Source organism: Dreissena polymorpha, chromosome 15 (assembly GCF_020536995.1).
Source record: "Dreissena polymorpha isolate Duluth1 chromosome 15, UMN_Dpol_1.0, whole genome shotgun sequence".
Lineage (NCBI taxonomy): Eukaryota > Metazoa > Mollusca > Bivalvia > Myida > Dreissenidae > Dreissena > Dreissena polymorpha.
The window spans coordinates 3749498-3773529 of NC_068369.1; the positions used below are offsets into that span (position 1 = coordinate 3749498).

The 24032-nt window shown below is 35.0% G+C and overlaps 2 protein-coding genes across 37 annotated transcripts in view; one reads left to right on the forward strand and one right to left on the reverse strand.

The window, feature by feature from the left end:
- Nucleotides 1-24032, forward strand: part of LOC127860029 (uncharacterized) — a 326167-nt gene that overhangs the window by 52469 nt on the left and 249666 nt on the right. For all 35 annotated transcript variants that reach the window (XR_008039573.1, XR_008039574.1, XM_052397751.1 and 32 more), the window contains one exon: nucleotides 4015-4054. Coding sequence is in view for 33 of the 35 variants with exons in the window: in XM_052397751.1 (XP_052253711.1) it covers nucleotides 4015-4054 (40 nt within the window). In the remaining 2 variants the exon portion in view is untranslated. The remainder of the gene's footprint in view (nucleotides 1-4014; nucleotides 4055-24032) is intronic.
- On the reverse strand, nucleotides 12126-16691 carry LOC127860035 (E3 SUMO-protein ligase KIAA1586-like). Of its 2 annotated transcripts, none has more exons than XR_008039575.1 (9): nucleotides 15978-16691; nucleotides 14936-15863; nucleotides 14530-14825; nucleotides 14194-14388; nucleotides 13823-13965; nucleotides 13478-13658; nucleotides 13184-13329; nucleotides 12700-12796; nucleotides 12126-12429 (listed from the first exon to the last, which is right to left on the reverse strand). XR_008039575.1 is itself a non-coding variant. In XM_052397785.1 (9 exons), exons 1-8 carry the CDS (start codon nucleotides 16104-16106, stop codon nucleotides 12754-12756), a joined length of 2061 nt encoding a protein of 686 aa, XP_052253745.1. In that variant the 5' UTR covers nucleotides 16107-16691; the 3' UTR covers nucleotides 12126-12429; nucleotides 12714-12753. The 2 variants fall into 2 exon arrangements, 1 of the variants encoding a protein (XP_052253745.1); XM_052397785.1 differs by having other exon boundaries at nucleotides 12714-12796.

Genomic DNA, 24032 nt, shown 5'->3' on the forward strand with positions numbered 1-24032 from the left:
TGTACTTAAACACTGCAGGCTGCACATTGCAATAAATAGGAGTTAGACTTTATTTAATTCTTTAGTTATAAACTCATGTTGTTCGGTCAGGTGAAGTTTTGACCGGACAGGCTAACTTTTCTATCAGCCTGTCCGGTTGACAGGCACTTTTTGGGACTTTTCAGGAAGCCTGTCGATGACGAAACATTTTGGGCAAAAATATGGACGTGTTTTTTTTTAAACAGTAAAATATTTGTTTAGAGCATCGAATGAATCCAAAACGAATTTTGGATTGTGTGTTTGTCATGCATAGCATCTTAAAAACAGACACTGGAATTAATGGAATGAAATAATGGTATTAATCTATTCTACAGCACAGTTTCAGCTGCAATCATTATTTTTATTATCCAAATACAACGGAAATACAAAACTGCGTACTGCACACGCCCAAATGGGACAGAATACTCTTTTACAATTCCGCACTTGATTGCTAAGGTAGCGGGCGACAGTATTTTTTGGACAGTAATTTTTTCCCGCTGGTGGCACATGATTGCTAAGGAAGCGGGTGACAGTATTTATTTTTTTACATTAAAGTTTTTCCCGCTGGGTCTGACAGTATTTCTATGTCACTATGGCCTATGGGAGTTTAGCATTGTAAATAAAAGTGAGGTATAATAAAAAAAATTATTGATAATTTTCACTGTTTATTGTGAAATGACGTCATTATCCCAGTGAAATTCTTTAGTTTAACTCTTTAACAATGTGTGAGAAAAAGCATAAAATAAAAAGAAAATTTGTTGGATTCGGTGGAATATCAATAATTTTAATTCACTCGTGATCATAGAAAATATATTTTTTCACTCGTGGCTAGCTGCGCCACTTGTGAAAATATTATTTTCTATGATCACTCGTGAATTAAAAACCATAATCCACCGAATCCAACAACTATCCTCTATAACATACTGTCGCCCAGGCACCATGCAAATCACAAAGAGGGCATGTTTATTTCACCCTCCTTTAGATATAATATGAGCCAACACCTAAAATGTGTTAACTGGTAATTGCGAAAAGTTCCAAGTTCATTGAGTAATTGTAAACATATCACAAATAGTTTTATACAGGGTTCCCAGCTTTTTGTATGAACAAAATTCCCTGATTTTCCCCTGATTTTTCCCTGATGGAAAATCCAAATTCCAGGATCATAATTTCTACCTATAACTTGTTTTAGACAACCTCAATAAATAGCATTTGCAGCCAATAACATGTATTTTATTTATGTAATTTTAAAGCCATGGCCTCTCATCTCCCCTCACAGCCACCCTTTCCTCGCCCTTTCATTAATTTTCATATAATGTTTGTTTTGCAACAATCATTGGAACATATTGTTACGTAATTCAACATTTTTAAACAGTAACAGGAACAACAGTACTAAGTTATCGAACGTCGGGGAAAGTCTGACCAAACAAAATTCCCTGATTTTTCCCTGATTTCAGGAACTTTTCCCAAATTCCCTGACTTTTCCCTGACTGGAAAAAGTTAAAGTCTTTTTCCAGGTTTTCCCTGATTTCCAGGTTGGCTGGGAACCCTGTTATAAGAATAATACACCCTATTATCATGCGAAATGAAAGGGCCATTGTCAATATGACCGTAGTGAGAACTGTAATAGTACGCATGGCCGAGATATGAACAGTGTTTATAAGTGAAGGTTTATGGTTACGGTAGCTTCGGCCCAGCGTATCGCATATTGAAACACCTGGGTAGATCCGTTTTTTAAATGCAAGGTGTAAAAAAAAAAGTAACATGAATTTGACATTTAAAACTGAAAACACCGATACAATAATACAATCGGCTGCTTGTTGGAGTTTATTTCTTACATCAATCTGTTCCAAATATATATGTTATTATTAAAGTTTTATTTCTTTAACTTGCCAATTTTGTAACCTTGGTAAAAAAAAATTCCTTCAATAAAATGCAATTACTTTACCCCTTAGCAGCCGAGAAATGGGGGCGCTTTTATTTTGATCACTCCTTCATTTTATTATATGATAGGGGCGTGTTTATTAAGGCTGGAGCATTTATTAGGATAAAGACGGTAAATATGAGGACCTGTGCGTTAAGACACACTCTGTATAAATTTGAATGGGTTGTGTTCATTTCAAACTTGTGATTTAAAAAGCTATAAGATAATTTTGAAAAATGAGTTGCATCTAAGATAATGCAATAGAGAACAACTTCAGTGCCTTCAGCACTTTGATATTTATATGCTAGTGGATCTGTGTATAATCAGATTCATATGCATAGTTTGCTTTATTATGTTTGTTACACTCTACTGTTTACTGAAATAGCATTGAACTGAAGGTGTGAAACGCAAGGTATTCAGAGGTTAACAAATTAAATATATTAATTAAACTTTAATACATTATTAACACACAAAAAACACCAAAGTATGTTAATATTTATATGGTAATTGGGGCTTTATAGGAGTCACTTTGTTGATGTGTCAGTCGGTCAGTCTGTTGGTCGGTCTGTACCGAAATTTCATCCGATCTTCACCAAACTTAGTCAGAAGTTGTATCAAGATGATGTCTAGGTCATACTTGAATATGGGTCATGCTGGGTCAAAAACTAGGTCACGGGGTCACTTAGTATATTTTTAACCGAAAGTTTGTCCTGACCATAACTAGCTGTGTCATTTATCCTTAGATTTTAAAATGACTTGGTATATTTGTTCATAATCATTGAACGATTCGTCGCGTGAAAAAATTATGTTGATATCTCCAAGGTCAAGGTCACACTTTGAGTTCAAAGGTCAAATGCTTGTCCGGTACATAACTTTGACGATTATTGTGAGAATTTAAAATCATTTGGCACATTCGTTCACCATCATTGGAAGGTGTGTCGCTCAAAAGAATTACGTCAATATCTCGAAGCTCAAGGTTACACTTTGAGTTCAATCCACAAATGGCCATAAATGAGCTTGTCCGGGCCATAACTATGTCATTTTATTGTGAGATTTAAAAATCATTTGGTACAGTGTTTATCATTATTGGACAGTGTGTCATGCAAAAGAATTACGTAGATATCTGCAATTTCAAGGTCACACTGTGAACTCAAAGGTAAAAAATAGCCATAAATGATCTTGTCCGGGCCATAACTATGTCATTCATTGTGAGATTTTAAATTTACTGGACGATGTGCCATGCAAAAGAATTATGTTGATATCTCCAAGGTCAAGGTGACACTTGGATTTAAAAAGTAAAAAAATGGCCATAAATAGACACAAAACTTCATTTTTTTACCAGTTTATACCGAAGGCTTTTTTATTTTAGCATAATCAATGCATAATCAAATGTAGCTGAGTTCTTTGTTTTTATGCTCCACGAAATTGTTGCCAATTTGTCCTTCCTAACTTCCTTCTGTCACACTTTTGTTTCAGTTTCTCAAAGGGCCTTCAATATTTTACAGATCTCTTACATATTTGGCATGTAGGTACCTTGCATGGACCTCTACCTTTTGATGAGGTTTGAGGTCACTGGGGTCAAGGTCATTGAGGCTATTGTCCTTCCTTACTTCCTTCCTTCTGTCACACTTTTGTTACAGTTTCTCAAAGGGCCTTCAATATTTTACATATCTCTTACATATTTGGCATGAAGGTACCTTGCATGGTCCTCTACCTTTTGATGAGGTTTGAAGTCACTGGGGTCATTCCGGGCACTGGTAGGATATTTATTCTGGGAGACTTCAACAAGGTAGTCCTAAATGGTCAGAAGTTTTCTTCATTTCAAAACCTGATTCCAAGTCCAACGTGTTAGACAGGCAGTGTTTTAGACATGGTATTTTACAACAGACAGGATCAAGTCATGGCTCATATTCAGCCAGTGTACTTTAGTGACCATAGTGTTATTTGGGTTAGAGTTCCATTTTAAAGAAAGAGTGAGTGTATACCTATATTGCCATTAATAATTATTGATACCTGTTTACTTATCAACATAAGGGGAGCATCCAGTGTTTTCAACAATACTTCTTGTTTTTCAGGTTGTGATGTTCCTCAGAGTTGTTACTAGCCATGCTCAAGGTTCGTTATTTCATTTTCCTTCAGAATGACATTTATTTTACCTTTGAAAATAGTTCTTTTTGTACACCCTATCTGCAATGCAATTGACCTCTAGAATGTTTTGTGTCAGTTGAATTAGTTAAATTAGGGATAATACAGATTATCTTGAATGTCTTGCAGGCGGTTAAATTGGTATCTATAATTCTATCAGTATTTTACCAAAATCACATGCATAAAAAATAACCCCCAAAGCGTGTTGATTCGGATCACGGACAGGAATGTATTGTTGAATAGTTGGGCGTAAACCCTAATAGCAACATTTACGATGCTGTCCGGTAATCTTGCGCAGTTAAGGCTCATTTGGTTTAATAACATGTTCTTTTATAAATTGAAAACACAATATCTAAATTTATAATGAGAATAAGAAGTTCATGTGCTTATTAACACAAAAATATCTGATTAATTCAGTGAAGAACTTTCCGATTTGATTTCAAAACAAACATGACTCACCTCATTTTAAACTATAACAGTGTCCGGTAATCTTGCGCACTTGGTGTAATGACCTCATTTTGGCAAAATTGTAGACATATGGTAGACATATGGTGTCCAATTAGTGACAAAAACATTCCTGAAAATTATTAAAACAATCAGTTTGTAAAACAATTCAATGTGTATTAATAGCTGTATTTCTTTGATGTTGACTGTTGCAAAAGAAACATTAAAATTTTAAATGAATTGATTTCTAGAGTGAAAAAAATGTTTATACATAACAGGTCCAATTTTTCAACGTTCATGCTTCCATAGATGACAGAAAATATCAAAACTAGGCCATTGCGCATGCGGAGATCGTACCAAATGTGGTTTGACAGAATGGCGGGAAATGATGACACTGTCGTCTGATGCGATATATGTTGATTGATAAAAAATACCATATCTGATCGGATATTGTGCAATTACACGTTGGATTTATGAATGTTAATTTAAAAGTATAAAACAGCTAAAGACTGCAGGGAACTTGTGATTCATTTCGAATTTATCGTAAGTAGGTCAGTGTTAACGATACATGTACAATGTATAGGGATGATGCAACCGGTGTTAAAATATATTGATCGAATTTAATTTTGCATGGAATACGTTCATTTTTAATCCATGAATTCTTAAAAATGTGAAATTCCATCTTTCATCACTTAAGAAAACCATTTGTTGTCTGCGAGATTCGCAAACTGCGGAGTGCGCAAGATTACCGGACGTGCAAGATTACCGGACTTAACTGTAATATATTGGGTTATAAACAGACGGCTGATTGTTTGTAGCCTTAGGCCAAACAAAAAAAATAGTCTTGGTTCAGGGAAGCCGACCGACCCTGTTTTTTTGCCTCGACCCTAACAATTTTTCTGGTCCGCTGAAAAAAATCCAATGGCAATGTTTTTCGTCGGTACGGTACGGTAAGAGTTTTACCTATAGCCTTAGGGCATTGTTTTGTTTCTGTTATGTTATAGCTTCCTCATGTGTTGAAGTAGCCAGTCAACTATGAGCCACAAGGCTTATCAGTTTAAATAGCCAGTACACGCTCCAGCGTGGCAGTTCAATTTTACCAGTCTCTCTCTTAAATATAGTACTCACGTTCATCAAGGAGATTTATATAGTTGTTGTGTGTTAATAAATATTTAGATTAGTAAAATGGACTTGTTATTAATGAACACCCCAACAAAACAGTTTCATTGACATTTATTCTATTCAATAAATGCTTAATTCAAAATGCAGTCTTTAGTTTTCAAAGAATATTAATTTGTGCAGTAATTTAAAGATAAAGACAAAAGTTTTTTCTGTTACAAAGTCCGCATCCAATTTTTATGTTAGAAATTTACGCAACTGTGGAAAGCGTCTGAATCCTTCAGAACTGATATTTTTGTTAATGTTTTGTTTCATTTACATAAAGTCTAGTCAAAAAATGCTTTAATCAAAATGCAGTCTTTAGTTTTCAAAGAATTTTTATTTGTACGTTTTCAAAGAATTTTTATTTGTACATTAATTTACAGATAAAGACAAAAGTTTTTGTTACAAAATCCGCATCCGAATTTTATGTCAGAAATGTACGCAACTGCGGAAAGCGTCTGTATCGCTCATTAGTACAGAGGATGCAATTGAATAAAGAGCTAGGAATGATGAAATGATGAATAATATCAGTGTTCTCTGGAAGCACCAGCATCTGGTGATTTCACCGGTTACATTCTATCTAGATTGTTGTTGATTATCTAGATTTCAAAATATAAAAAAAATTAATTACTCAACCTCTTCTCTGACTTTATGTTCACAATTTCTGCTATTTTCTGCTGTAATCAGTCATTACATAATATGATTTTCTCCACAACATTTATAATCTTTTAAAATAACCTAGTGTCCTTTAAACAAAAATTCTTTCAAATTCATTAAACAGCATATTGAAAAGGTAACTACAAATGTTCTTGTAAAGAATACGCAAAGTGGAATTCATCAGCTTCAAAGATAAATAAACAGGACATGAAGTGCGCCAATTTTCTATCACATGTGCTTTAAAATGTGCATAATCTTACAAAAAAAGCAAACACGTGAATCCTGCAAATATGTGTTCTAGATAAGACATTATTGTTAAATCACTAAGGAACATTGTGTCTTTACTCACATATAACTTTATTGAAGACTCCAGCTACCTGTGGAGATAAAAGGTGAACATAACATTATTACAGATGTGTAACACATTCCTGTGTCTTTCTTAATTAATTAAAAGAACTAAAGATTGGAATTGTCTGAATGTGTAGCACATCCTAATAGGTTGAATATATTAAAAGGAACCTGTTGTCTATAAGTAATACTGTCAAGTGCTCATTCTGATAAATGACATCTGAAACAGTGAAACAGTCCATTTCCTCATAGTTCTTTAAAAAACAAAAATACTACAACAGTCACTTTTCATGGTTCATTTCGACTACACAGAACCTTTATCAATTGATGGAAATCAGCACCAGCTTTCGTCAAACAATCTGATATCTGGTTACTGGTCTTTATCCAAATCACAGAGACATCTCCCATAGTTACACTTTCTTTGATGCTCCCCAAGTCAAGTCGTAACCTTTTCTCAGATGGGAGTTTGGTCGAATGTATATTCTGACAAAGTGACTTGTTGTCAGTATAACACTTGATAGGAATAAGATGTCCTGATTTGGAATTAAGAATCTCCTGCAGCATAATTAATAATACTCTGCACAAAGTATGAGGCATCAATTCCTTCAATCAGTGACAAGGCTTCAGCTGCTAACGTACTTTTCACAACCCTTCTGAGCTTTTTCGCTGCCCATGAAACAGGACATAATCTTCCATTCCGGACTCTCAAAAAAATTATGTAGCCACCTGCACTTGAAACTTGATCTGACAAGTTAGCATAAGAAGCGTCTGTGTAAAGCAGCAACTCTATGCCATCTAAGCTTTCTAAACACAGAAAAACTATTTTGTACTGATTATTCTTGGCTTTCCTAACAGCTTTGTTTATCTTTGATTTAAGTTTGGAATCACTTATTCCAGAAAGAGCTGAAAGATCAAGAACATCAAAACACAAATCGGGTCTACTCTGTGCTGAAATCCAATGAAGCTGTCCAACTATTTCTGGATATATCTCCTTTATTTCAACTGACTCAGGGAGCTTTTCCACTTGTTTTAATTCATCAGTGTAGTCATGTTGATGAAGCTTGATTTGATTGTCTTCTCGCTCAATAGCTAACCCAAAATAAACAAAACTACTGTCCATTTCTTTTCCACACTGGAACTTTGTTCATAGAGCAGAAATAACATCCTTTTTGAACAAATCACTTCCAGCCCAAATAAAGTCATCTACATGCATTAGAAAAAGTCCCTCAAGTGTGTCTTTATGGTGCCAATAGAACAGAGCAGGATCTAGCTTTGACTGTACGCATTTCAACTGAATTAGTTCCTTCCTTACACTTAAAAACCAGTTCCTTGAAGCATCAACTAGACCATAAACACATTTGTACAACTTCCACACAACTGATTTACCAGATGCACAGTCCTTTGGTGGCTGTATATAAATATCCCTGTCAATGACATTACCTTGAAGAAACGCTGCTTTAATATCAATAGACTGAATGCCGAAATTGCGTGTAGAAGCCACTGCAAGGAAAAGTCTGAGACTTTCAGTGTGTGCAGTAGGAGAGTCTGATTTTACTTCCTTCTCTTTTTCAAATCCCCTAACTACCAACCTAGCTTTGATTTTCCTTTCTTCATCTGTCTCTTTTTCAGTTATCACCCATCTAGTAGACATCAACTTTTGTCCAGTATAAGGAAGTTCCTAATACACTTTTAATTGAGACCAACTATCAAGTTCTATTTGCTTTGCCAATTCAACATCTTCCTTTCCGTGTCTCGAGATTGGTACAAAAACTGCATTGACTTCATCCATTTCTACAGATCTATGCCAGTCTTCGACATCTTGCACAAAATCTACACCCTTTGGTGCCTCTTTATTCTCTTCTTGAACATTCAAATATGCCCAATTCTTTCCTTTAGACTTTCCACCCTTGCTTAGAATTCTAGCCTTCACCCAGGTTTCACTTTCTTTTTCCTTGTACAAAATGTCATCACCTACTCTTGGTATGTTTGGTTTCTCTTTAGCTCTCACTTTACCTCCAGACTGTTCGTCTGGTTATTCTACTTCGGGTTGAGCTTCCGCATTTTCTGGTGGAATGCCTTCATCTGGTAGCTCTTCATTATTTGCTAAGATAGCATGCCCAATTTTGTTTTGTTTGATATCTGCTTCTACTTCGCAATCATCATGAGGTGGAAAGTCCTTGAATGTTTCAACTAATTTTTCATGACAGCCTTGTTCATTTACATTTTCCTTAAAGTGTTCATTGCCACATCTTATTAGTCTGCAAGGATTAGTGCTGCAACAATACGTCAAAAATCGTATTGCAATATATTGTCAGTTCAAAAACCTGTATTGCAATATATCGCAATATATTGCTAACTTGTACCAGAATTATAACTTGCCAATTACCCGATAATCCCGTATATTCCAGTTTTAAAGCAAATTCTGGTAAATATTTACTATAAATGTGCTCAAGAATAACAAGAAACACAAACATTCGCAATTTTTCTTAAGTATCAAAAACATTATGGCATTTGTTACTATTTAAAGATGTGATGAAATGACGTCCAACAGGGACGTTTTTGTTTTCACTGAACACGCATAATTCGCCTGACGTGATGTTCCCATTTTTATACAACACAAAATACACCCATACTTTCTATGTGACGTTCTTCATGTCTGCATAATTTTTGCGCGCTTTTTATTGAGACAAAGGATAAAGCACTTTTTATTTGACGCTATTTTTTTATTGTCGCGTAAGCATTAAAATTTGGAAGCGTGTTTCCGAAATTCAGATTACAAATTAAAAATGCTCAATTCAGAATCGAACGAAATATTTACAGTTGTGCTCAATTAATTTAACGATAATCTGTTCAAAAGCATCGAACGAATGCTCCCATGTTACAACGCTACTCTGTATAGTACACTTTTTAGAATGCTATTTTTACGTTAAAATTTACTTACACCGCTTTGCTTTGTTTACCTTGATATCATTATTTTGGATGGCTTTTCTGGACGAAATGTGAATGAATTTTTGTAAAATTTTTGTACCGGTATGATGAAAATCGTATCGCATTACAATATGCGGATTGCGTATTGCGATATATACCGATATACCGGTATATTGTTGCAGCACTAGCAAGGATGAACTCTTACATATATACTTCCATGTCTCACAAACACAACCTTCCCATCTTGACCAATCACTGTTCCAGGGCCTTTCCATTTATTGTCATCATCTCTTTTATAGTATACTTGGTCACCCTGCTGAAAACATTCTCCAGATGCACGAATTTTATGACGAAGAGCTCTCGGTATCCTTTCTGATGATTCAGCTTGTATAAAAGCTCGTTTGACTGACTGTTGTGTTCTCTTATGCTGGGGCCTTGTCTGTAAGAACATTTGGCAGATTAGGATTGGCCCCATACACAAGTTGATAAGGACTCTATCCATATACCATTGAAAGGCTATTTTTTGCATTCACCGCCCAAACCAGTGCTATTTCAAGGCTCAATTTTGGTTGATCTTCTAGAATCTTAGCTACACAGTCATCAACAACAGCATGATTACGCTTGCAAATCCCTTTCTGCCAAGGACTGTAGGCTGTTGTATAAATAACATCAATATTTAGATTAGCACACATATCCCGGTAAATCTCATTGGCAAACTCTCCACCATTGTCTGCTAGGAATCTTCTTTGAGGTCCCATACCATTTCCTATCCAGAGGGTCATTATTTGTTCTGTTATTATTTCAGGAGTTTTCTTTCTGATGACAGCTGCCAGGCTTAATCTTGTTGCAACATCCACTAAATGAAGGAAATATACAGATGGTTTCCATTCCTTTAAATCAACAGCAACAACTTCGTTGAATTCACTGGCTAATGGAAGTGATACTTCTGGGCGTGCTGGGGTCTTCTTATATTTTTTACAGACATCACAATCATCTGTTACTTTGTCAACACATTGCAAGTGTTCCTCTGTGTAACCCCCTGCATCTTTTAGTAACATCTTCAATCTTTTGGCAGAAGGATGAGCAAACTGCTTGTGCAGTTTTTCAATTATCTTGGTCTTATCACACGATTCACTTGTTGCCATCAACGCAGAAGCTGTTTCATCAACATTCACATTTAGTCTATCGATTGGTACACAGTAATGTCCAGAGGAAGTGCACTGCAGTTCAACATCTTTTCCGAATATAAAAGCACTGTCATTTTCAAGGTCAAGTTTCATTTTTGCCTTTTTCATTGAATCTTTACTCAGCAGCAATGGTATGTCACGTGTTACAACATCAGCCTGTATTTCACATTGGACACCTGCTATGGTACATGGAATAGTTACTTTCTTCATTTATTTGATAACTGTTCCACCTCCAAATTTGAACATTGTGTCACTAGCTTGTTCAATTACTTTATCTCTTGTGTAAGGATCGAGGGAATCCAAATAACAGTTCATCCATGTTTCTCCTACAACCGTGGAAGTACAGGCGCTGTCCAATACTGCTGAATTAGCAGATTCTGTCAGAAGAACTAGAGTTTCTTGAAGCTTATTACCAGTAAACAGCACTGCTTTCTCAACATTTTGTTTTGTCATATTCTCATACGTGTGTGGACACTGTGGCAATAAATGTCTTATAGAGTCGCAACTAAAGCACCGAAGAGGTTTACCATCTGGCCCTTCAGTATTTATAGGCTTGTTAACTTTGGGTTTGTACCTTTCATAATAATTGCCCTTCTCTTTGTTCCCATACCCTCTAAAGCCGCCACGTTTTCCTCTGGAATCTGAATTTCTGCGAAACTTACTCTTTGAGTAATTTACATCTTATTCAGAGGTTATGCATGCTGATTCAGCTTAAATTCTAGTGTCCTCTAACATTTCTTGACTAGAAGCTTTCATTTTCATCTTTCATTTCAAGTTCAGAACATTCAAGTAGTTTAAATGCTAAAACTGGCTGTGGCAATTCCATCTTGTGCTTTTTAGTTTTATTGTACAGTTTTTCGAACTCTGTTACATAGTCCTCCATTGACCTGACTTTGCTTCTCCTAAACCTATCAAACTCTGTGTATGACTCATAAGCCTCACTAAGTTCATCTTTCTTGAAGATTGGATTAGCTGCATTAAGTTTATCGATCCTAAGTTCACTGAACACTAATCTTTGTCTCTTATTGAATTCTATCCCTCTTCAGGAAGTGATAATGCTATGGCTAAACCTCTCTTTTCCTCAAGTTCTGTTAATGCTTGCCAGGCTTTGATCTCATCTATCCAACGTCTGTATGGCTTTTGCGCGGTAAACGCTGGTGGAACTTTGTAGTTTACTGACAGTGTTTTTTTTCAACTATAGGGGAATGGTGGCGGGGCCCGTCGGAAGGGGAAAATAGCGTCGTTTTTAAGGAAAAGGGGAAAAATAAAAAATCACACTTATATATGTTAATATCATATTTATGATATGAATAGTATAGTACACATGTTCACAATGCTATATTCCATTCCTTTTTCTTGAAAATGTCAATTACATTTTCAACATCAGATTCTGAAAGATCAGCCTCCATGCACAGTCTCAGCAGGCTATCCAGCGTTCCCACCAGGAGTTTGTTCCTGGATGGCGTGCAGAGACTGTTCATGAGGCTGAAGAGCCTTTCAACACTGGCAGTAGACGATGGGATCAGTCGGCTTAGGGTAAACATATAGTTGACAGCGGGGAAGGAATTCTGTATCTCTGGTCTGTAGAATAGATCTGTCAGGCACAGCTCCCCTCTTTGCCTATGAAATGAATATTTAAATAGAACTAATGCAAAAACTAATCATGAAATTAAAACAACATTAGCATAGTTCCATTTTTCCTTTATATTCTAAACTACTTGTTCAATTCTATCATAATTAACTCTAAATTCAGAAAGGTGCTTTAATGTTAACTTATGGATATCTGTGTTAATACTTAATTAGTTCAAAGTTGCAGAATGATTTGCACTGAGTAACAATGTTTATAAGTAATATAAAAATCTAACTGTGGAAAACATAGACAAACACAACTTTGAAAACTGAACTGTAGAAATTGTAGAAAATGGACATGCCCTGCATCAGCTTTCAATCAAGCAGCTTGTCCAGCTGAATCCCTGTGTCAAAGAAACTGCAAAACAGTAAAATATAACAGTAAACTTTGGAAAACTGAAAAGACAAAACAGTGTTTCTATGGCAACTTTAGGTCTGACACAATATTGCACTAGGCTTTCATAAACAGAAGTTTGTGAGTAAATAAGTTCCTGTAATACCAATCTAAATATAACCCATATCATGATAGAAGTTTTATCTTTAAAGATATATTTAATTGCTTGTGGACTGGTGCATACACAATTTGAAACTAGAAATTTAAAAATTCAGATTAATCATTTATAGTAAATATTAGCCCTGGTACTTCAAAAAAGCTTTAAAATTCAACAGAAAGAATGCAACTAAATTAAAGGAACTGGATTAAACATAAAAGAACAGTTTGAACAGATAACTTCCTGGTTCTTACTTCAACAAACACAACTGTGGAAGAAATTGCTGAAATTGTTCCCTGATTGTTGATTCACTGAATGTTGGGAACGCTTCAGTCCTGTGCCTCTCAAACTCATCAATCTTGGTGTTTCCATAATGTTTGGCTAAGACATCAACCGCATTCTATAGTTTAAAAACATATTATCAAAAATACATCACAGTGACACATTAATTTAGACCCACTTTTCAGTCACTATTTGCATAAAATACAGTCTACATTATAAAGACAATGAATTTCTGCATATGATAGTAATTTAAATACATATTTTACCTTTCCATAGCCTTGCATCGCATTCATTGAATCAGGTACTTTGTTCATGTTGAAGACCGAGAACGCTTCCAGCACAGGCTCACAGTTAAAGGCACATGCTATTTCACTGATCAGGTTATACGTAATTGGCAAAGCCAATTCCATGACAATCTTCTCGGGTTGGAGGTCAACATCATGCTGCCTGTCATCAGAGAATTTATATACACAGTCTTGTGATGTTTCTTATAATTGAATTAATACTTGTATTATTGATATAATAAATACATCTGCATACCAGTCTTTTGTTCAAAGGGTGGACAATTTATCATATTTAATTTAAAATCAATCTAATATTAAATAACTTACCTTAGTCTTCTAGAAAAAGCAGCCCTTTCATCGATCTCGAAGAACAAGTCCTGTATCTTGCTCAACATTAAACTTTCATCTTGAGGAGTATTGAAACATGTCTGAAATCTTCCTATCAGAAGGTGAAGCTCATCTAGCAGTTCCTTAAACCAACAAGATTTTTTTGTTTTAAAAAATCCCAGTGATACATTATTTATAATTACTTTATTGGTGAACAAGAAATTCGATTACAAAATTAAAATATTTAAGTTGAACTCATTTTTAAGAAACTACAGCTTATACGTGAAAAAGAAATTTAAACAATTTTATTTCATTAATAGAATACTAAGACTAGAAAACTAAAATGATGAGAAATTTGATGCAATTCTAACCTTGCATCTTTCTGTCATATTGGAAAAGACAAGGTTACTCTGCTGCAAATAGTCACTGAAACGGATCACAGGTTTTAAAACATCACAAAGGATGAGAACAGCTGCTACTGTTTCCTTCTCGAGAAGCTGACCACGAACTCCATCAACCTCGGCTTCGAATTTCTCATTCAGGCAAGCATCCAGCGTGTCAATTACCTGTAAAATACCACAACTATTAAGACCTCAAAGCCTTTTTTAAAGCAATTGAGTTAAGAGTAGTCTTAGACTAGTTGGCACTAAATGATCAAGCCCCGGGGTGATATTGATCGCAAAGAAGCTTGTAATAAAAATATATACCTGTACGTATCTAGAAGCCAATCTACTGCATGCTTTCTCATGAGAAAGCCATCTTGTGGTACAGGCTCGGATGAAACGAAGCTTCGTTAAACCATATGACTCTTGAATGGACTGAAATGTTGCAAATTGTTTGGGAGAATAGTGAAAAAATTTCAAAATGCCAATGAGCAGCTCATCAAATTTCTCAATGACTGGAAAATCTTTAATCAAGTGCTTAACACATAAAGCCAGCTTATGGTTTCTACAGTTAATGTAGATTTGGTGGGGAACATGATGCCGAAATCTTCTCTGTAAACCTGAAATAAATTAAAATGTATTAATTCACTGATGATATCGAAGTAAAAAATTGGAGCAATTTTAATTAATTGAAATTTAAACCGCTATATAAAAGCATTATTTAAATTACCTTTGTTAACACCGCTCATGGTATTGCAACCATCGAACCCCACGAACATGGCCTTTTTGATATCAACATTTTTGCAATTTAGAAAATCTTCAATAGCTTTCATCAAGCTGGCTGCATCAGTGCGTATGACATGGATAATACCGATATAATGCTCTTCAATTTTCCCCTGCCATTCAAACTTTACCAGCACTGCAAATTGTTCTCTATGAGCCTGATCTGATGACTCGTCCGCCATCAATGCATATGCATCAGCCTGCCTTAACTTATCGAACAATTTGGTTTCCAAATATATGTTTATTGCTTCTAATACCTCTGTCACAGACGCTGTGGAGGTGTACTTTAAGTTTGGATGATGTTGGAAATAGGAAGTGATATCCATGTTCCCTAGATTGGCCACATGGTCCACTAATTCCGGTACACTGTCTAAGGACCAATGCTGTTTGACAGCAAAATGAACAGTTTTGATAACACATGATATGTACTTTTTATTTCTAGAAATTTCCTCTGATTTCTGTTTTTCAGATTTTTGTTTAAGCAACATAAGAAGCAAAGGCTCCCCGTCATCATATGCATTTACCTTCGACTGTTTCTGAATGCTATTTATATGAGGTTTAGAGTTTGAATGCTTAAGAAGCTTTCGGCTCTGGTGGGTTCCTAATTTTTCCCCTTCAACCCAGGGATTTAGCTGACCGTTGGTCAAAACTGGCGAGAATATGTCACACATTTTACAGCAATAGGCTGCCTTGGCTGCACTGTAATACAGCCAGCTGTATTGCTTTTCATATTTGGTGGATGAAAATTTTCTATCAGGCACAGGGACCGTTTCATTTTCTCCATCACTACTGTCACTCTGAGTCTCAAGAATTGTTTGATTAACATGATCCTTTGATGAATGTGCCTCAATCAAATCATCATTATTCTGCTCAACCTTAAAAAAGAAAAAAAATAGGCTCGGTCTCATTTCATGTATCATCAATCATATTGCAAAAGTACGTCATGTTTACAAATATAAGATGAGCTGTTTAAATTGCATACATCTTACCTGAGCCGATTCTTTTGTTGTTTGTTGAACTTTAAGTGCATTCTGCTTAAATAAAATGTCGATTGTTTTGCATTGAACGGCACATTTTTGATTTATTTTCTTTTTGTAAAATTTCGCATTGTGCGACATTTCAGTGTCAAGCAGCTAGACGATCGTAACTGTATGAAACGTTCATTGTTCACTAGACGCTCATTGCGTTGTTATGTGAAACATGTGCTTTCAACATTATTGATGACGTAGACCGCAACCACAATGCTAAGCGCTTTCATTGCCATGATTCACGCAAAACTGAGCGTCTAAAAACTAGAACAAACACGTTTAAAATGCGGTCAATGTTTTTTTTCGGATAAATATACGTAATGTTTAAAAAAAATTGTAACTTCTGGAGGGGAATTTTTTTCAAAAGTCGGGGAAAAATATATACTTTTTCTTGAGGGGAATGGGGCCGAATATCGGCCCCAAAACGGCCTTAAAAAAAACACTGACTGATGACGCCATTTTGTCAATTTCACTCGAGTCCTTATTCTTATTCACTTCACTGTTTTATCTCTAAACTGGCTCTCTCAAATGTCTTGACACTGTATATACCACACACTGCTTCTGGTCACTTTCTACACTGTAATTGGTCACTGTTCATAATCCACGCTCTGCTGCCATGTTAAATCACTAAGGAACATTGTGTCTTTACTCACATATAACTTTATTGAAGACTCCAGCTACCTGTGGAGATAAAAGGTGAACATAACATGATTACAGAAGTGTAACAATTATGCCTCTGATTCCACATTTCTCAGTCTCAACCAAACAATTGAGCAGCACTATAGGAATACGGGGCTTAATGCATGTGCTTAAAGTGCTGTCTAATATAAGCCTGTGTTGTCCACACAGGCTTATCTGGGACAACACTTTCGTAAACACTTGATGTAGGTTTAAAATACTTTCTTTTAACAAAAAATTCCATATAAGCCGAAAGTATTGTCACAGCACAAGGTTATATGGGATAAAACTTTATGAACATGCATAAAGCCCATTTTCCCATAGCGCGGCTCAATATAAAAGCTAGCTAAATCTACTGGAACAAAAAATAATTCAGTGGACCACCATTAAGTTTGATTTCACATTTTAGTTACACTATTATCTGTATTGTTATGCCCCTGGATCGAATGATCGGGAGTATATTGTTTTTGGCCCGTCTGTCTGTCTGTCTGTCTGTCTGCCTGTCATTGTATGTGTCTGTCTGTTATTGAATATGTCTGTCCAAAAACTTAACCTTGCTCATAACTTTTGCTATATTGAAGATAGCAACTTGATATTTGGCATGCATGTGTATCTTATGGAGCTGCGCATTTTGAGTGGTGAAAGGTCAAGGTCATCTTTCAAGGTCAAAGGTCAAATATATGGCTTCAAAGCAGCGCAGTAGGGGGTATTGTGTTTCACAAACAGAGCTCTTGTTTAAATTTGTTTCAACAAAACATTACTATGCAAACATATACTAAGTCTAGTTTTTTTTCATAACAGATACAATCATAAACGAGAAAAGGGCATCATTATAAACCTTCTCTCACAATCGTCCTGTTTAACAAAATAAAGTCAGCATTATCCTCTTAATACAGCCATGTTATTATTTTAACAAATGTTTGTAATAACTCTTTCATGGAATGCTGAAAGTAAAGACACTTCTTTAATTTTTATGCAATTTAATGCATTCTGATTATTGTACTTTCTGCCCACTATAAAATTAGTCTTCATGGCTGTTAATCAGGGGCACCACCTCTTTTTGAGGGATGATACAATAAATGAGCCCATGATACTTCCAAGGTGCTGCTAAGGATTGGAAGTTTTTCGGCGTAAGCTGCATAAGCCAGCTTTTCACCCTGACTTGACCTTTGTAAGTGTCCAATAAAATTCAAATAAAATTTCCCGCGGCTAGGTACGAATGAATACACTTCATTTATTCCATTGGCTGATTTGAGTATACCACCAGAACATTGGAAACATATCCGCGTCTTTGTACCATTGTTTTACTGTATGAAACAATTTTATCTCTAATGAAAAGGCTTAATAGATAGAACAGTTTTACACTCAATTCTCGACATCAATACAGTTTGTGCGTACACCTTTTATTTTCAGAGTATTACCAGCGCAAAAGCGTTTATACTTAAAAGGCTATGTTCTCATATTTAGTACTTACTTCCATATTCCTGTCAACATGTTAACATGTAAAAGTATAAAGAGCAGTGGAAGCGAGGCCTCACTTTAAAGAATTGCATTTCAACCCGCGAGGTTTCGGGTCAAGTCGCGGACATTCAGAGTTTATATACAGGTCATCACCGGAGTTCGCGGTCAGTAAAATAATCGTTATATAATAAAGACGCTATCCGTGAACTAGGTTACCTGGAATTTTCTTTAGACCACAAATATGTTAAAAGAAGATATTCAGCAATATAATTATGGTATGTCAATAATAGATTCTTAATGTGTTTTCAACAATACAATGATAAATATTATTTTTAATAAATTTAACAATAATTATTCCACCATATTGCCTAATGTACTAAAGTGATATTATGAGCATGTAACAGTTTATAGGTGTCTATCGCAACCGTTGATTATTTTTGATGTTTCTACTTCATATACACTTATAGTAATTAATGCAGCATCAACATACTAAAACAATATACCAGAAAGAGAAAAATAATGCATTTGAATATTAACCGTACTTTCGTTTGACAACTGATCATGCGTTTACGAGTTGAACCTAAATTTAGTTTTAGTGCAGATTTGTTCATACGACACAAAGACACAATATTGTTTTACGGATCATTTCGGCTTACAGGACTGGGTGGGTCACGTAAGAATATCGAATATAAAATATATTTTTATAAACAACTGGTAGCAAGGTGAGTTGCAGATAATTGATCAGTAACCACATTTTAACTAACTATTTTGACCTGTTAATTCTTTTCAGCTCAATTCAACAGTGCAAAATGCCCATAATATCACTTTAAGCATGAGCACGATGATTCTCGATACTGTTAATAATCAAATCAAATAGCAATGCCCGACAGACCACTAAAACAGGTTTGTTCTTGTGTGGCCGGTTGACTCATATGTTTAAATTTCACTTCCATTCTTCTTTTGGTTTTCTGTTTTGTATCTATAGGTTTATGACCAGCAATATGTTATAATGTAAAATAAGCCGCGAAAACTCCCCGTAACATTCCGTACTGCGTGTGATGCAGCTAAGAACTGCACAGAAAAAGACATTCGCTATCCTTGATCTCATTCATTAAACTATTTACGCCGTATATCTTTTTTAAAGATATTTCTTGTTTAAAACTACACTGAAATAAACTAGCAATATCATCACATTACTTTTATTTTAATAAAAGATGCTCCTTTTTAATATGATTTCTTATTTTTCAATGTTATTACGTAAACTCAAATACCGTACTAGGAGGCTTGTTTTCCCACAAAGCTCCATGCTATTAAACTGTGCACAAATTTTCTATGTTATAAATATACATTGTTCTCTTGAATCCCGTCTGAATAATTTTTTTTAGTGCTGACTTAAAAAAACACCACTTAATGTATTTATAGAAACTAGTTTTCATAACGGTAAGCAATCGTATCCATTCTTTCAAATTTCAATATTTGAAGGCAACCCCAAAATCTTTTTCATAGTAAAAAAAATTCTTGCAACAGCCACATTTCATTAAAATAAAAAATTGATACATGAGTGATTGGGATTATTACACAAGTTGTATAGGCAGGCTACATTTCCGGTTTAATTATTATTTTAGGGGCGGGGTGGTTATATTGCTTATTATCAAGAAGTGAAGGCCATTCAGGCCTTGAAGAATTTTCCAAAGCCACTCGCCCTGCAGGGCGAGTAGGCCTGACAATCGACTCGTCCTTCACTTTAATCTAGTACTCGCCCTGCTAATATTTTAATTTTGATTGCTTAATTATCCATAACAATACTTGCTCATTTGCGATGGTCGCGAAAACACGTTAAAATAGAAATAAGCGTCTACGGAGTTGGATTAGAATGTGTAGTTTGTGGCTCCTGATAATTTTTGCAAAGTCATGCGGAACATTTCGTACTTTGTCTCTGTAAAGATTGGTAGAAGAATCCTCAAACTAAACGTGCTTACATCTAAGTCGTTAAGCGCATGCTATATAACGTAATGGATAAAGGGAAGTCACTCTAGATGTCATTAGTGTTTGTTAAGTGCAGTTTCTTTGTGTACTTAACCTATGTTTTGTTCGTTCAAAAAATTGTTCGCAATTTGTATCGATGTGGCATGAGTTCTGGAACTGAATTTATATTTCTCAACTTGAAAATCAGCACTTGCCCGGTCGGTCGAGTATTGAACAAACTTTACTTGCCTGACCGTCAACTTCACTGGCATATGCGAGCAGTCTAGTGGATTCTTCAAGGCCTGCCATTACTGATATACTAGTATCTGACAGTTATACCATCATTATTACTTATGGGGTAAGGTTTTGATGAGTTTTCATTCAAAATCTGTTCAAGCACTTATATTGCTTTTGTAGCCGGGGTTTGAGTTTATAACGCAAGGGTTTCAAGTTTCAAGCTTTTAATACTATAAGGTATAAATGATGGTCTGAAGCATGAATAAGAATCATGTTATTATTAACAAATGACTATTATAATAACAATTTGAAAAATTCATTGTAATACATAATAATATGCAATACAATACAATTACATTTCAAGAAAATACAATTATATAAACATATTAATAATAAATAATAAATGCACTCACTCAAGACTTTTTGTAGAAATTGGCAATTGGAAAAAGCCAACTACGTCTTACAAGGTTTTTCAAACAAGTGACCAAATGTTGAGTTATGATTTAAAATTAAATAGATGACTATGAAATCATCTCACAATAAAAGCATGCACTGTTAGAAATTAAACTCACTCATGCATCACAAAGTATCTCTCACACTGAACTTCTCTCAGTCTTGATTGGGTTAATATAATTGTTAAAAGGATTAGTGTCAGAGTGAATACCCTGTTATGCTAGGTTTACATCTGGCCACGATTACCACGATGTCCCCGATTCCAGAGCATCGTGGCGATCGTAACAGAGCGTTGAGTCGAATCGGGTGATCGTGGCCCTTCTCAAAATAAAATACACTTTTTAACAAAATACGCTTTAAAAAGTGTATTTTTTCTGCATTTTTACCGAAAAGTGTATTTTTTCTGCATTTTTTCATAATTAAGTGCACTAAAGTGCATTTTTTCTGTATTTTCATTATCTTTAAGTGTATTTTACTGTACTTTAAGTGTATCTTCTGTAGACAAAGTGCATCTTTTTATGCAATATGTGCACTTTTTTAATGAAATGCATTTTTTGTGCATATTAGCAGGGATCATATTTTCCCGCAACATCAATCGGTCTGGATTTAAATGGGGGAAAAGTGTCCGAAAATTTATATCCGAAATCATGACAAAGTACGTTAACATATATACCATTGATTTTGCCATTCATGAAGGTAGTATAATAAATGTTCAAGTTTAATTGCCTTTGGCATCTTTTTTAAACGGAACATACGAGTTTTCTCAATTGGTTTTATGATATTTTTTTCTCTTTTATTGTTGTTTCGTGTGCTGTTGTATTTGACTTTTTTCATCGTTGTCAATATCTATTATTTATCTGTGTAAGTCTATACCGATGTTTTAAATCGTTGTCGACTCGATAATAGCTTACATACAAGCACTGCACCTAACAATTGTCTGTGCGTAGGTTGGATACTGGCAACAACAAAACCAAATAGTTGAGAAATAATTCGTGTACGTTATAGTTTATTGTAAAAAAAACCACGGCCGATAGTTAAGATGCGTCGGGATTAAATCACGAGTGCGAAGCACGAGTGATTTGAAACCACGCATCTAAACTTCCGGTCGTGAGTTATTCAACAACAAACAATTAAGTACACGAATTATTTTGATTCTAACATGATTTTTACTAAAGATTTATACAATGTATATTATTTTTCTTGTGTACTATTTTATGTGAAGTTCCGCCCATAAAAATAACTTTAGGCTGTTCTGTCAATCAAACTTTCATTTATTTATTGTCGGATTATTACGCTGGTGGAAAATGTATCGGCATGTTTTGTTTAGTTACAGCGCGTGTTTTCAGTTTATAAGGTCCGCCCACAATAATTATGACTTATTGCAGAATATCCGATTTTCTTCTTTGTTTATATGAAAGATTACTGTATCATGCATGAAATGCACACTTTCCACGAGGAATATGAACATTGAAGTTTTCATCTCCGAAGAAACTGTCAACGATTTTACACATTACGGACCGATTAGTGTGCTAGGTATAAGCCAGTGAAATTATCGATGGATATAGACACGGGGTTATTCACGCATGACTAATACACAACCGCGCGAATTTTCGCTGCTTCGGGTCATACTCTGATACTAGTCGGCTGACACGCAATAAACTGGTCCTGACCGGTTTAGAGACTGCAGTGAATGGTTTTCACACCTACTCGAGATAAGAATGTAATTAGGGTAGATCTATGTTAGCATGTGCACTGTGTAATCGATTTCATGACATGGGAATTTTAGCACACAGAATCGGACCGACTGTTTGGGATTTTCGATCGGTCTTTCACGACCCCAATCGGTCTAGGACCGACAAAAACGAAAAAAATATGATCCCTGCATATTAGTGTATCTTCTGATTTGCAAACACAATATTCTTTCTGTACGAGTGTAGTTTTAGTGCATCTTCATAAAAAAGAGCAACACTATAGCAAATAACTGAAGTTAAAGGACAGAGATATAGTGTTTAATAGGAGGATTGTACTGAATTCTTTTTTATCTTCACATAATGTTTATGGTCTTATTATTGCAATTTATCTGCCCATAAAATATGTGAATCAGTAGAGCAGCTTTTAAAGGGAAAAGTACAACTAAATCAGGCTGTGGGTAAATAATTAAAAATATTGAAAGTGTCAAAAAAATTATGTGGGCTTGCCAGAATCAATTATATCTCCACAACATAAAAAACAAGTATTTGAACTTTCTTACACTGATATTTAACCCCAATTCAATTAATGTCTACCACATTGACTAATAACATACATTTTAAAAGACAATTTAAATAATATTTATAATATTATATTTATTTCCTAACACCATTCAGTATGTTATATTGAAATATTCACAATTAAATATAATATGCTAAGTGTGCTGTGTATTATTCAATAAATATCAGATAAGATCAGGATCAGGTAAGAGATCAATTAGCATCATAAACACTAATCCCTATCAGTGCTCCATCTAGCCAAAACAAAGGGGTGTTTATAGAATTTTGATTGGTTCTGGCACAATCTAGTTTATAAACAAACCACTTTTGATTGGTTGGAGCACAGCAAGTTATTTGGAGCACAGGAAGTTATTTTTTGTAAACAATTTGGTCTCAGCAACTTAAATTGAGCTAAATTTTTTGGTATAATTCAGCAACATTAATTCTAGCATACATGCCATAATTTTTTAGACCAATTTCGGGACATTGAGTTAAATTGTCCGGGACTTTTGCCGATTTTCCGGGACATGTATAAAATGTAGCGATATTTAAAGACATATGCATTTTTGGTACGTTTTTTTTGTGTTTCGCATCGTTAATAGCAAAAGTTCGAAAGCCTATCCGAAATACACTTGATCTATTGACGTCAAATTAAACATTTCTACTTCCGTTACTAGATACAAGCCACGTGTTTTCAGTGTAAGCGTTCTAAACATAGATGGTGACGTCACTGCGTTATTGTTATTAAGACCGGTGTGTGTAACGCGTAGTTGTTGATACGCCTTTATTCATTTATAACATTTATATGATAAAAAAATACAACAATACAGTACCGTTAGATCGTCAACTCAAATCAATTCACAATAGTTTTTTTTAACGTTATGTTTACTGGGGGTTTAGAACAAGACAATCCGTGTGAGGATGACGTTTTTATATGCTTTCTTTTTTACTCAACTTCTTTGTCGGTTAAACG

What these genes read in the sequence shown, in the direction of transcription:
- LOC127860035 (XM_052397785.1), bottom strand. Translation starts at nt 16,106, where the DNA reads ATGTCGCACAATGCGAAATTTTACAAAAAGAAAATAAATCAAAAATGT. An exon ending in GCTTTTTCTAGAAGACTAAG is followed by an intron (nt 13,659 to 13,822) that starts GTAAGTTATTTA and finishes CTCTGATGACAG; the next exon opens with GCAGCATGATGTTGACCTCC. An exon ending in CGATGCAAGGCTATGGAAAG is followed by an intron (nt 13,330 to 13,477) that starts GTAAAATATGTA and finishes TTTAAACTATAG; the next exon opens with AATGCGGTTGATGTCTTAGC.